General features: G+C 43.2%; 1 protein-coding gene across 3 annotated transcripts in view; it reads right to left on the minus strand.

The window, feature by feature from the left end:
• Positions 1–369: 369 nt before the first annotated feature.
• Positions 370–14,453, minus strand: part of LOC120990315 — a 459,898-nt gene continuing 445,814 nt past the window's right edge. For all 3 annotated transcript variants that reach the window (XM_040419046.1, XM_040419047.1, XM_040419045.1), the window contains 4 exons: positions 14,237–14,375; positions 2,582–2,661; positions 1,387–1,525; positions 370–1,305 (listed from right to left, as the gene is read on the minus strand). In XM_040419046.1, the coding sequence (XP_040274980.1) occupies positions 1,282–1,305; positions 1,387–1,525; positions 2,582–2,661; positions 14,237–14,375 (382 nt within the window). In that variant the 3' untranslated portion in view covers positions 370–1,281. The remainder of the gene's footprint in view (positions 1,306–1,386; positions 1,526–2,581; positions 2,662–14,236; positions 14,376–14,453) is intronic.

A 14,453-nucleotide genomic window follows, 5' to 3' on the forward strand; every position in this document is an offset into this window, starting at 1 on the left:
CATCAGTCTGGCGGCGTTCAGCCTCCGCTCCGCTCAGCAAGCGGACACCTAAACGCTGCTTGCAGCGTTCGGGTGTCCGCCTGGCCGTGCGGAGGCAAGCAGATCCGTCCAGACTTACAATGTAAGTCAATGGGGACGGATCCGTTTGAAGATGACACAATATGGCTCAATCTTCAAACGGATCCGTCCCCCATTGACTTTCAGTGTATAATGTGTGCCAGGCTACTTTCACACTTAGAAATTTTTCTAAGTTATAATGCAGACGGATCCGTTCTGAACGGATGCAAACGTCTGCATTATAGGAGCGGATCCGTCTGATGAAACATCAGACGGACCCGCTCTGAACGCTAGTGTGAAAGTAGCCTAAGTCAATAAGCAAAAGTGATATAATTTGCCTTGTTGTTGTAAAGGAACGTTTACACTGACAGATGAGGCTGACAAATGTCAGGAAGGAAGCAGGACAAAGCTGCATTCACATGCAGTGATAATGCCATCGCTCGTCCTCATACAGAATCATTGTTTGCTGGCAGCAGAGACTGTTTAGACGACTCGATCTGCTGCCGGTAAATGATGATTTAGGTGTCCGCACCAACCATCCTATTACTGGTTGAACGAGCATTTTGCTTGTTCATTGAGTAATCGGCAGCAAGTTTTACACCGGCAGATTATCGGTACAAACGCTCCTTAGCAATAATCTGCTCGAATAGGTCCATTGTGTGACAGGGCAGAAACGCAGTGGAAATGGGGTTTTAGGGAATAAATGAATTTTCATTGCAAGGAATGACTTTGCGATTAATTGAAATTCATCTGATCATTCTTGATAATTTAGAGTTAATGCAAGCTTTGTGAAAACCAAAATTTGTGACAGTTTCAAAACTTTTGGCAATGACTGTACAATACTAACGCTTAGGCTGATTAGCTTGGGCTGTTTCTGTTTTGTTTTAGGCCTTGCTTGGATTTTAACTATTGTAATTAAAAAAAACAAAGTGTATAATTATAGCAAATTTCTGGTGTGGGGAATGGAATTTAATTTCTTGCTTTCTTTGTTTAGTTTATTCGTGGTATTTTTATGTAGTATACCACTGCAGAAATTTCTGTTTGTCCCCTTTATCTTATTGGGGTTTCCAGGAATACATAAACATGCTACAGAAACAATTCCATTCACGCTCTGTTCCTACATCGCAATATAATGTATGTGTTTTATGTAAAAAGATAGCAGTAATAGGAAGTGTTTATTATGCACCATTTCTTTTATCGAGAGAAGCGATTTCACATTCCATATTACTTTGGATTATTAGCTGTGATCTGTAAATAAGAAAAAAATATATATATAAATGATAATTACATAATAAATTGTAAATAATTGTATAAGAATTTTTTGCTCACCAGCTTTAACAGCGCTGATAATTCATCTGGTTGCTGAGTATTTTCACTTTCGTAGAACTGCCTTAATTTACAAAGTAAAACCTGCCATGGCTTTGGGGTTTTGTTTCTTGTTTTTAAATGGCTACAAAAGCTCCTCCATCTGAAACAAGAGTATTTTACATTAAATGATAAATATATGACGGTCTAAGGCTTGTTTCACATATGCGTGAAACAGATCCGGCAGGCTGTTCCGACTGTAAACAGCCTGTTGGATCTGTCTCTGCCGGGCACAACCGTGCACTGCCAGAATTCCGTCTGACTCCATTCACTATAATGGGGGCTGACAGAGATCTGGCGCGCAACCCAGAAAATATGCCAAGGAGCGGCCGAACAAATGCCGCAAATTCCCGCAGCACACGGTTGTGCCTAGCAGGGATGGACCCGATAGGCTGTCCCCGGTAGGAACAGCCTGCCGGATCTGTTTCACGCATATGTGAAACAAGCCTAAATCATGGTACGTTAGTGCTTGATAAAACATATGCAATTACCTAAAATAAAAGCCTTACATATCCGTGGCATTGTTTGCTAGCATAACTGCACTCTGTAGGGAAAAAACCTCTGTGTGTACTAGGCTGTTCATTAAGGGGTTAAGTTAAAACACAAAGCTATGTGTATAAGGGTTTGGCTAGATGGCGATTTTGGGCGTCACACACTCAAGAATCGCAGTATAGCAGGGCGGCCATAGAAAAGAATAGGGTCAGAGCCCAACTCACACGTGTGCCATAACTGTGACCCCAGAATTGCAAAAATCCAACACTACTGGATATGTTGTGATTCTTGGGTTGCCTCCATTCCGCATGGTATCTTTTTTTTCTTATTTATTTCATGCAGTCGTTTACCAATGCCACGTGACCACTGAAGCCATTGATTGGCTTTTAGTGGTGACGTGTATGTTGATGGGACATCACATTTCCGGTCTAGTGGAGACCAGAAGTGATAGAGATAGAGCCTCAGTGCTGGACCTAAAACAGTTTGATTGGATGAATTCTACAATGTGCCCAGCCCAATGGAAGTAACTTTCCAGTCTTGGAATAGTTTACACACCAGTTCAGTCACTGGCATTTAGTCAGTTAAAAAGGAAACCTTATACTCAAGTGTAAAATCTAACAAAACAAGATAATGAATGTAGAAATACACATTGGACATAGCACCATACCTGGTATCATGAAGCTTTGATAACCGGATCTGCATTTCCTTCTTCATAGCCATCACAGCTTTGGTAATATTCTGTTTTACCTAAATAGAGATTATCTATTTTTTAGCATCTTTACATTTTTCAGGTATTTCAGCATCTTTACATTTTTTAGCAAACAATAAAAACTTTTTAGCTTCCCAATAAAAACGTTTATATAAGCTTTTCGGATTAAAACATTAGAATCCTCACTCATGACAAGAGCAAGGTGTATAAAACCCACATTGATATAGCAGACTGTCTCCAATCAGAAATGAGAAACAACATGTCAGGCGTTATCAATAGCAAGATAAGATACAAAAAGTGGAGTGGAGTCTATATCACCGTGAGTAGAGTTGAGCGGACACCTGGATGTTCGTGTTCGACGGGTTCGGCCGAACTTCGGAAAAAAGTTCGAGTTCGGGACCCGAACTTGACCCCGAACCCCATTGAAGTCAATGAGGACCCGAACTTTTGAGTACTAAAATGGCTGTAAAAATGTCATGGAAAGGGCTAGAGGGCTGCAAATGGCATCAAAATGTGGTTAAGAGCATGGCAAGTGCTCTGCAAACAAATGTGGATAGGGAAATGATTTTAAATAACATAAAATACGTAAAAATAAAAAATAATAATCTTGATCTAGGAGGACCAGGTCCATATGGAGTGGGAGGTTGAGGAGGCGGTGGATGTGGCGGTGTAGGTGGAAACGGCGGTGGAGGAGGAGGTAGCCTACACTGGTTTTTTGTTTAAAATTTTATTTTTAAAATTAGAGTACACCCCAAAACATTGGGAAATATAACCTGTGATAACCCCCTCCAGTCGTGCTAAACACACGTTCAGACAATACACTGGCTGCAGGGCAGGCCAGCACCTCCAAGGGGTAAAGGGCAAGCTCAGACCATGTGCCCAATTTGGAGACCCAGAAGTTGCAGGGGCTGACCCCTGTCAGTCAGTTCGTGTAGGCGTGTGCACACTTACTGCCCCACCATTTCGCACGTCCCCGTGATGTTCAAGATCCAATTTGATATCTGCTCTATCAACTTTCGATGTTCTTTTATGCGCCTACCATGGTGATCACGGGTGGCGGGGAATCAAGGTTCCTGGCCAGAGAGGGAGCGTGATAAAGAGAGACCACATCCAAGGGAGGATTGATTTTTTCAAATTTAAAATTAGAGTTGAAATATGGGAGAAATTATTAAAGCATAAAAGTGTGACAACTTTTCAAAGTTTAAGCATTGAATGAAAGGATGTGGCGCGCATTAATTACTGAATAATTTATTAAATTCTATTCCCTGTCACCTATGCATAGCAGGTGTTTATTCACTTCTAAAATAGTCAACCCAAGAATGTAACAGAAAAAGTATTGAAATTTATTAGGCTGTCAACTAGGTAGAGGAGGGGTATATTACACCCAAAAATTGGTGAATTTGACCATAGAATGTAACTGACAATTTTTTTTTTCCGGTCTACTAGGTATAGGAGTGGTACATCACACCCAAAAATTGGTGAATTTCACCAGAATATATAACTGACAATTTTTTTTTAACCTGTCTACTAGGTATAGCAGTGGTACTATACACCCAAAAAAATTTATTTCGCCAGAAAATGTAACTGACAATTTTTGTATTTTTTTTTACCATTCCACTAGGTATAGCAGTGGTACTATACACACCAAAATTGGTGAATTTCACCCTAAAATGTAAATAACAAAGTAGTGAAATGATATGAAATAAAAAAAATAAAAAAATAAAAATGGATTTATGAGGTGGCGTTCCATATGGAGTAGGAGTTTGAGGAGGCGGTGGACGTAGCGGAGTAGGTGGAAGCAGCGGTGGAGGAGGACGAGATAGCCAACACAGATTTTTAGTTTTAATTTAATTTAGTAAAATTAAGGTACACTCCAAAAGAGTGTGAAATATCCAAAATACAAAGATGAGAAATTGCGCTGCAGTACAATGGCTGCTTAGTGCCGGTAAACATGTCTATTCTGCACAAGGTACAGACAAGTCCTGAGGGATCCGTGCCTGGTTCATTTTAATGAACGTGAGCTTGTCCACATTGGCTGTGGACAGGCGGCTGCGCTTGTCTGTGATGACGCCCCCTGCCGTGCTAAACACGCGTTCAGATAATACACTGGCTGCGGCAGTCCAGAACCTCCAAGGCGTAAAGGGTAAGCTCAGGCCATGTGCCCAATTTGGAGACCCAGAAGTTGAAGGGGGCAGACCCGTCATTCAGTACGTGTAGGCTTGTGCACACATACTGCTCCACCATGTTGGTGAAATGCTGCCTCCTGCTAAGACGTTCCATATCAGCTGGTGGTGCTGGTTGTTGTGGCGTGCTGACAAAGCTTTTTCACATTTTGGCCATGATAACCCTGCCTTCTGAGGTGCTGGCGATGCTCCAGCTGCGTTGGCGACCTCTTCCTCATCTTCTGCCTTCGCCTTGTGCTTCCACTGTGCCCCCGCTGTCAGGTGGGAAAAGCATGCGCTTGTACTCGCGCATCTTACGATCATGCTCCAGTGAGGGAATTAAGGACGGTACGTTGTCCTTGTAACGGGGATCCAGCAGGGGGATCCAGCAGTGTGACCACCCAGTAATCAGCACAAGTTAGAATGTGGGCAACTCGGCGGTCGTTGCGAAGACACTGCAGCATGTAATCGCTCATGTGTGTCAGGCTGCCCAGAGGCAACGAAAAGCTGTCCTCTGTGGGAGGTGTATCGTCTGTGTCCTCTGTATCCCCCCATCCACGCACCAGTGATGGCCATGAGCTGGTCTGGGTGCCACCCTGCTGTGAACATGGTTCCTCCTCCTCCATCTCCTCCTCCTCATCCTCCACCTCCTCATCCTACAAAACTGTGCCCTGGCTGGACAATTGTGTACCTGGCGTTTGTGGGTGCAGGAACCCACCCTCGGAGCCACTTGGGAATGACTGGCCGGAAACCCTACGAAATGATCCCTCTTCCTCTTCCTGTGCCACATCCTCTTCCATCATCGCCAGGAGCATTTTTTCAAGCAGGCATAGAAGTGGGATAGTAACGCTGAGAACTGCGTTATCGGCACTGGCCATGTTGGTGGAGTACTCAAAAAAACAGCGCAACAAGGAACACAGGTCTCACATGGATGCCCAGTCATTGGTGGTGAAGTGGTGCTGTTCCGCCGAGCGACTCACCCGTGCGTGCTGCAGCTGAAACTCCACTATCGCCTGCTGCTGCTCGCACAGTCTGGCCAGCATGTGCAAGGTGGAGTTCCACCTTGTGGGCACGTTGCATATGAGGCGGTGAGCTGGAAGGCTGAAGTTACGCTGCAGTGCTGACAGGTGAGCACAGATGGCCCGCAGCGCCGAAAGCACGCACAGATGGCCCGCACTTTATGCAGCAGCTCTGACATATCCGGGTAATTTCTAAGGAATCTCTGCACCACCAAATTCAGCACATGCGCCAGGCAAGGGATGTGCATCAAACCGGCTAGTCCCAGAGCTGCTACGAGATTTCGCCTATTATCGCACACCACCAGGCCGGGCTTGAGGCTGACTGGCACAAACCACTCATCGGTCTGTTGTTCAAGGCCCGTCCACAGCTCCTGCGCGGTGTGGGGTTTGTCCCCCAAACAGATAAGTTTTAAAAACTGCCTGCTGTCGTTTACCTCTGGCTGTGCTAAAGTTGGTGGTAAAGGTGTTACGCTGACCGGATGAGAAGCTGGTAGAGGATGAGGAAGCAGAGTAGGAGGAGGAAGCAACAGGAGGCAAACTGAAGCGCCCTGCAATCCTCGGTGGTGGAATGACATGCGCCAAACTGCTATCCACCTCAGGCCCAGCCGCCACTGCATTTACCCAGTGTGCTGTTATGGAGATATAACGGCCCTGACCGTGCTTACTGGTCCACGTATCCGTAGTCAGGTGCACCTTGCCACAGATGGCGTTGCGCAGTGCACACCTGATTTTGTCCCCTACTTGATTGTGAAGGGAAGGGATGTCTCGCCTTGAAAAGTAGATAAGTAAATCACAGCAGGATCTTGTTTTCATCAATCAATAGTGCTGTTTATTTTAACACTATAAATTTGAGCACAATGTCACACACACCATATACCATTTTACTCCAGAGCACTGAGTGTGTTCCTCCTGATTTCCTTCTTCAATTGCGGCACAGTGTCTGACGAAGGCATTTTTGCCGAAAACGTTTACACGAATACTAAAGTCGCATGTCATATTTATAGTGTTAAAATGAACAGCACTATTGATTGATGAAAACAAGATCCTGCTGTGATTTACTTATCTAATATTACTGGGGTGGGAACCCTATCCACAGAAATCAAGCAGTGTGAAAACAAATCTTTATTCGCCTTGAAATGTAGCGGCGGCTGGGCACGATGTACTGTCACCGCCATAAGGACTTTAAAACTATCAGTCTCCACCAGACGGAAATGACAGCATTTCAAAGGCCAGTAATTTAGAAATGCTGGCATTCAGGGCTAGGGATCGCGGGTGGGTAGGGGGGTACTTCCTCTTCCTCTCCAGCGTTTGGGATATGGAGAGCTGAACGTTTCCGTGGGACATTGTGGAGATGCTTGGTGACCCAGGTGTTGGTGTTGCTGGCAGATCCTCTGTTTGCGGGGTGGCAGGTGGCACTGTCACTCCAGAGGAGAATGAAGAGGCCGCGACTGCAGCAGAAGAGGAAGCAGGAGGAGCCAGAGACCTTTCTTGGTTTTTGAGGTCTCTACTCCACTGCAGCTCGTGCTTTGCACTTAAATGCCTGGTCATGCAGGTTGTGCTCAGGTTGAGAACGTTTATGCCTCGATTTAGGCTCTGATTGCACAGTGTGCAAACCACTCGTGTCTTGTCGTCAGCACATTGTCTGAAGAACTGCCATGCCAGGGAACTCCTTGGAGCTGGCTTTGGTGTGCTCGGTCCCTTGCTGCGGTGGGCAGTAGGAGGCGTACTGTCTAGAGGACGGCCGCCCCGCTTTTGCACCCTGCTCCCTCTTCTGCTGTGCTGGTGGCTCTGTGCGACCACCGCCTCTTCCTCCAATCTACATAGGTCACTCGCATGACCTTGATTCCATGTGGGGTCGAGGATCTCATCGTCCTCCACATCATCTTCCACCCACTCTTCACCCCTGCTTTCCTTGTCGGTCTGCACACTTTCGAAAGCCCCAGCAGTTGGCACCTGTGTTTTGTCATCATCCGAGACGTGCTGTGATGGTCCTCCCATGTACTCATCTTGAAAGATAAGTGGTTGGGCATCGGTGCACTCAACCTCTTCCACTTCTAGGGCAGGGCTAGGTGGATGGCCCTGGGAAACCCTGCTAACAGAGTCATCAAAAAGCAGAAGAGACTGCTGCATGACTTGGGGCTCAGACTGCTTGGCTGATTTGCAACGGGGTGAGGTGAAAGACTGATGGACATCGGCTGCAGGTGCCAACTGTGGTCTTTCAGCAGGAGACTGGGTGGGAGACAATGTGAAGGAACTGGATCCACTGTCAGCAACCCAATCTAGTATCGCCTGTACTTGTTCAGGCCTCACCATTCGTACAGCAGCATTAGGCCCGACCAAATACCGCTGCAGGTTTTGTCGCCTACTCGCACCTGAGGAAGGGGTTTCACTTGTGCGTGTAGCTGGCACAGATCGACCACGTCCTCTTCCTGCAACAGGAGCTCCACCAGCAGCACCACGCCCTGGGCTACGTCCCTTATTTGACGCTCTCCTCATATTTTTCTAATTTAGGATCTTGCCCTAAATGGGTGTTTAATTAATAGTAGAATAGAACGACAGAATGTAAAGGGTGTATCTCACACGGTCTGAACCAGTGCAGGGCTGAACTAAATATTTCTTTGCCCAAAATGGCTGTATTTCAAATCCCTGAATCAAACCCCTGTATGTAGAGGGAGTGTCACACAGGGCCTGAACCAGTGTAAGCCTAAATTAAATATTTCTTTGCCCAAAATGGCTGTATTTCAAATGGCTGTATTTCAAATGCCTGATTCAAAACCCTGTATGTAGAGGGGGTATCTCACACGGTCTGAACCAGTGTATGCCTGAACTAAATATTTCTTTGCCTAAAATGGCTGTATTTCAAATCCCCGAATCAAACCCCTGTATGTAGAGGTAGTATCTCACAGGGCCTGAACCAGTGTAGGCCTGAAGTAAATATATCTTTGCACAAAATGGCTGTATTTCAAATCTCTGAATCAAACCCCTGTATGTAGAGGGTGTATCTCACAGGGCCGTAACCAGTGTAGGCCTGAATTCAATATTGGTGCACCAAATGGTGGTATTTAAAATCTCTGAATGGAACCCAAATGTATTAAGGCGGTATCTCACAATGACATCTGCATCAAAGGCTGCCAAGTAAATTTTTTGTGCCCAAACGAGTGTTTGTTTAACAACTGAATTTGACAGCAGTATATAAGCCTGTAATTTCACACGTGCTGATACTGCAAGGCCTGAAAATAGTGTTTTTTGTCAAAAGTGTGATTTTCAAACCCCAGAAAATGATGGGTGTATTTCTAGCTTAAATTGCACACTGACTAATCCAGATGTTGTAGATTGCCAAAAAAGTGTTTTTTGGTAACAGAATATGAAAGCTGTATATATTAAACTTGAATTTAGCACTTGCATGACAGGAAAATACAGTTTTTTGAAAAGTGTGTTTTTCAAACCCCAGAAAATGATGGGTGTATTTCTACCTTAAAGGGACACTGACCGGCCGAATAAGCATAATTAGCTGTATATATGTATGCACAGGTCTTCTATTGTGTAATAAGAACATATAATTCTAACCCCTGTCCACCTTATGAATACTGTAAAATGATGTTTTATAACCTGATAGAATTGCTCGTCTTTCTGCCCAAGGGGCGGCGTTTCAGCTTAACTTCTGCCCAGGCAGCCTCCCCTCAACCGCCGTTCTGAAGCGCCGCCCAGCTTATCAATATTCACTTCGCTGGGCGGCTTCTGCTGTCCCCGACTTTACAAGATCCGGCGCATGCCCAATACAAATCTATGGGCATCGGACTCCATTTCATCTTCTGCGCATGTGCCCGGCACCCTAACTGGCCGGGATCACATCGCGCCTGCGTCCCCTATGCTTCTTCTTAGGCTGCCTGGGCAGAAGTAAAGCTGAAACGCCGCCCCTTGGGCAGAAAGACGAGCAATTCTATCAGGTTATAAAACATCATTTTACAGTATTCATAAGGTGGACAGGGGTAAGAATTATATGTTTTTATTACACAATAGAAGACCTGTGCATACATATATACAGCTAATTATGCTTTTTCGGCCGGTCAGTGTCCCTTTAAATTGCACACTGACTAATCCAGATGTTGTAGTTTGCCCAAAAAATTGTGATTTGCAATGTACCAAAAGCTCAGATGCAGTGCTGGTGCACTGATCATGCATAAAATGGCCGCCACCGCCACCGCCCACCTAACTAACCGAATTCTAAAAGTTCGTTTTTTTTGGTCAATGAGCTCAGGGCAGGGTAAGACGATAGTGCCCTGCACCCACACAACTATTTCTCTGTAGATCGCTGACTTAGATTCTCTCCAATTCTTTCCCTGAAATCACAAGTCCAGCAGCATCCTCTCCCTACACTTGTAACAGCAGAGTGACGTGCAGCGCTACGTGACTCCAGCTTATATAAAGCCTGGGTCACATGCTGCTCTGGCCAATCACAGCCATGCCATTAGTAGGCATGGCTGTGATGGCCTCTTGGGGCAAGTAGTATGACGCTTGTTGATTGGCTGCTGTGCAGCCTTTCTAAAAGCGCCAAGAAAGCGTTGAACACCGAACCTGAGCCCGAACTTTTACGGAAATGTTCGGGTCTGGGGTCCAAAAATCCTAAAGTTCGGGTTCGCTCAACCCTAATCGTGAGTAAAAAAAAATATATATAAATGAAAAATAAGAAAAAACACAAAAAAAACAAAAGATACTCATTCCAAATCAAACATTTCAAAGTTAATGTTTCCTATTTAGGCCAGTAGGGGCACAACTGCCGAGTTGTAACATCCAAAATGTTTCTGTGCTCTGCAGTTTCCTCTTGTGATCGCCCCCTCGAGCTGTCTATTCCCTTTCTATTCCCTGTGCTGTAAGCATGGAAACATCTCCTTTGTGAACCATTGCAATATGTAAAGTTGCCGCCGATACGTTTCTGGCTTTGTAGTGTGGAATGTCTGAAATATGTTTTCGTATTCTGGTTTTTATTGCATTTGTGGTGCAGCTGCACAGAACGGTCACATAATATGCAAATGTTCGAATAATTTAGCAAAATATTTAACTGTGTTCTATTTCTCAAATTTAAAAACACTATGGATTTTGTTTTTATTTTCTTAATTCTATTTATTTTGAACCAAAATAATTTTTTATTTGGACTTTTTAACAGTTTTTCCTCTACAGCTTTTAGCTTCAATGCATATGCAGCTGGTTTCTTTTCATTTTCAGTGAATTATTTATTTAAGTTAAATTGTTATCAAACAGCTGATCGTCGGGGGTGCCGGAAGTCAGACCACAGCAAATCTAATATTGATGACCTATCCTGGGGATAGGTCATTAACATAGGCAACTCCAACTGGCCAACTCCTTTAAAGGGAATCTTTCAGCTCTGAAAACCCCCAAACACGAATAAGTGGTATTGAGTCCGGTTAGTTAATTTTCATCTTCATACTCACTTGCTTTTCAACACTGTGCCCTACAAACCAGCAGTAAAATGAAATGAGAGAACTCCTCTTTGACCCCTCTCTATTTAAGTGTGAGCTCAGGAGTCCTCTCAATGCATTTTACTGCTGGTTCGTTGGAGCACAGTTTTCGAACACAAGTGAGTTTGAAGATAAAAATTTCAAAACTGGCATCACTTACACTGTACACTGATAACTCTAGTGGCGGAAGGGGGAGTTTCAGAGCTCACAGATTACCTTTAAATTAAAGACATATTTTATATGAGTATATCTTACATAGGGACACTATGGTCCTGCATATGGATTGAGTTGGTTCATGTCAGAAGTGGGGCTTCTTACGTGTATATTCAGGATGTGTACTTTACAGTGTGTGACTTGACCAGGGCTTGGCTTTTCAGAATACATATTTTTCCCCAGTGTCATACAATGAAATGGACAATATACATGAAAAAATTTAAAGTGTACCTCCTGTGAATATAAAAAAAGGTATAATATAATTTACTAAAGAATTATGCTTTGCCCTTAGTTCTTTCCTCCTCTTTCCCTTTGCTCAGCCTTTTATCTCTAGTATATAAGTAGAGTGTCTGTGGATCACTCCAGCTGGACAATATGGAACAGGTGCTCTTGGTCTGAGTGGCCCACCCAGCCACACAAAGGGTAATAGAAAATTGTAAAAGGTAGACCAGGCACTCTATATATGTAGCCAATAAGTGAGATATTTATTTGATAAAATGTGATTTGTTACTAAAAGCATAAAATAACAGCATAAAATAGCATAAAACAATGACACAGTATACAACAATAGTATAGCAGCAATATTAGTTAGCAGCAAAGTGTCAGCAGCCAATATAACGTTAGCAGCCACAAAAGTCTAGCAGAGGAAATGATAATTTAAAATCCATCCACATGAGTCGCAATTGCGAATCAGATGTTCCTTTACAGCCGTAGTGGTATAATATCAAAGTCTTTCTTTCAAATGAATTGTCCAAATAACGGGTCAATGTCCGTATTAATATAGTTACTCTCCTGGTTAGTTTACGGTATAGCAGGAAGGCTAGAGGGTACAGTGTAAAAAGCAGAGTGGCGTCCCACTCAGTTGTATTCGCTTATTCAATGTTACCTTACTCTTGCTCAATTCCCGTCTCTGAATACCGACTTGTTGCTCTCAGCTGACTCTGTATCCAGTATCGCCAGCGGATTCAGCGCTCGTTGAAGTCAAGTGCCGCCAGGATTTTTCTGAAGAAGGGGACACGTCCCCGAAACGCGTATGGGCTATACCTTGCACCGGCATGCTGGCAGAGAATCCCCCCTGGATCTGATCTAAGTTCTTGGAACGAAAAATCCTGGCGGCACTTGACTTCAACGAGCGCTGAATCCGCTGGCGATACTGGATACAGAGTCAGCTGGGAGCAACAAGTCGGTATTCAGAGACGGGAATTGAGCAAGAGTATTGAATAAGCGAATACAACTGAGTGGGACGCCACTCTGCTTTTTACACTGTACCCTCTAGCCTTCCCGCTATACCGTAAACTAACCAGGAGAGTAACTATATTAATACGGACATTGACCCGTTACTTGGACAATTCATTTGAAAGAAAGACTTTGATATTATACCACTATGGCTGTAAAGGAACATCTGATTCGCAATTGCGACTCATGTGGATGGATTTTAAATTATCATTTCCTCTGCTAGACTTTTGTGGCTGCTAACGTTATATTGGCTGCTGACACTTTGCTGCTAACTAATATTGCTGCTATACTATTGTTGTATACTGTGTCATTGTTTTATGCTATTTTATGCTGTTATTTTATGCTTTTAGTAACAAATAACATTTTATCAAATAAATATCTCACTTATTGGCTACATATATAGAGTGCCTGGTCTACCTTTTACAATTTTCTTATCTCTAGTAGCTCGTCTCCATCTCCAGCCTCACACGTAAATGTCTATGGAGAAAGAAGTGGTGGGGGTGAAGAGGCTACTGCCAGCTACTAAATAATTTATCACCTCACTCTGAACAGTGCTAGAGACTTACTAGATCTTACTAGATCTATACCTTACTATATATAGTAGAGTAAAAAGTGCTGTGTAGCAGTGCTGCGTCTCTCATCCAGCAACCTTCCCCATCCCCTCCTTTCTCCACAGATGTCAATAAAAGTAGAAATGAGCAAAGCAGCCTGATGAAAGCAGATAGAAACATTTTTAAAGATACAGTATATTACAAAGTTTCTTATAGTTACCTGTACTATTCATTTATGGAAAGTTAATTTGTAGCTGGAGGTACACTTTCAATGTCACTATTGAACATATGCTGGCAGTAATAGCTGCATTTACCTGTATATACTAACAGGATACTATGTTATCTTTACTATATAGTCTACTATATTGCCTCTATACTTTGCTCATTGTATGTACAGTACATCCTCAGTAGAGAGAACAACTAAAACAGTCAGGGCAGAATAAAAGAAATATAACAGTTAGATAGTTTACTGGGACTTGTACATGAAAATTAAAGATAGTCCTTGGGGCTATTACCAACTATTGTTTAGTGAGTGTCAGAGAGACAGAAACTCACTAGACTATGGATGAGATGTATCAAACATGTGTACATTTGAAGTGGCTTAGTTCCCCATAACAACAAATCAGATTCCACCTTTCATTTTTCACAGCTACTGGAAACTGTTGGGGATCAACTTTACAACAATTTGATAAAGCTCCTCATATGTTTGTATAATCCTACATTGGTTTATTTTCCTCTTTTGAACACATTCATATATCTTTAGGGGTATTCTGAACACTGGGCTTGGTCGGTCTCTACATACACATAACAGAACAAGAGTCTGCCCTCTCAAGTATGAGATTGGAATATGCTGTTATAGGTGCAATGTTCAGTGTAGTTCAGTGAAAAGACATTTATATACAGAATAATAATACTATATAAAGTGTCTGGTTAGATATAAATAATTAATAATTACCAGTTGTTTTGCATGATTCAGGTCACTCTGGTTGTAAGCAGGTATAAGGATGTGCTTTCTCAATATGACTTTTTTACTCTCTTTCAAGTATTTTTCAATTGTATGTTCATTGATTGGCTGCATTATCCTGCCAATATACCTGCAGAAAATTCAATAAAAATGTCAGTCTTTCCACTTACAGTATTCAGTATTATTATCAGAATACTTCTGTATATTG

This window comes from Bufo bufo, chromosome 2, assembly GCF_905171765.1.
Source record: "Bufo bufo chromosome 2, aBufBuf1.1, whole genome shotgun sequence".
Lineage (NCBI taxonomy): Eukaryota > Metazoa > Chordata > Amphibia > Anura > Bufonidae > Bufo > Bufo bufo.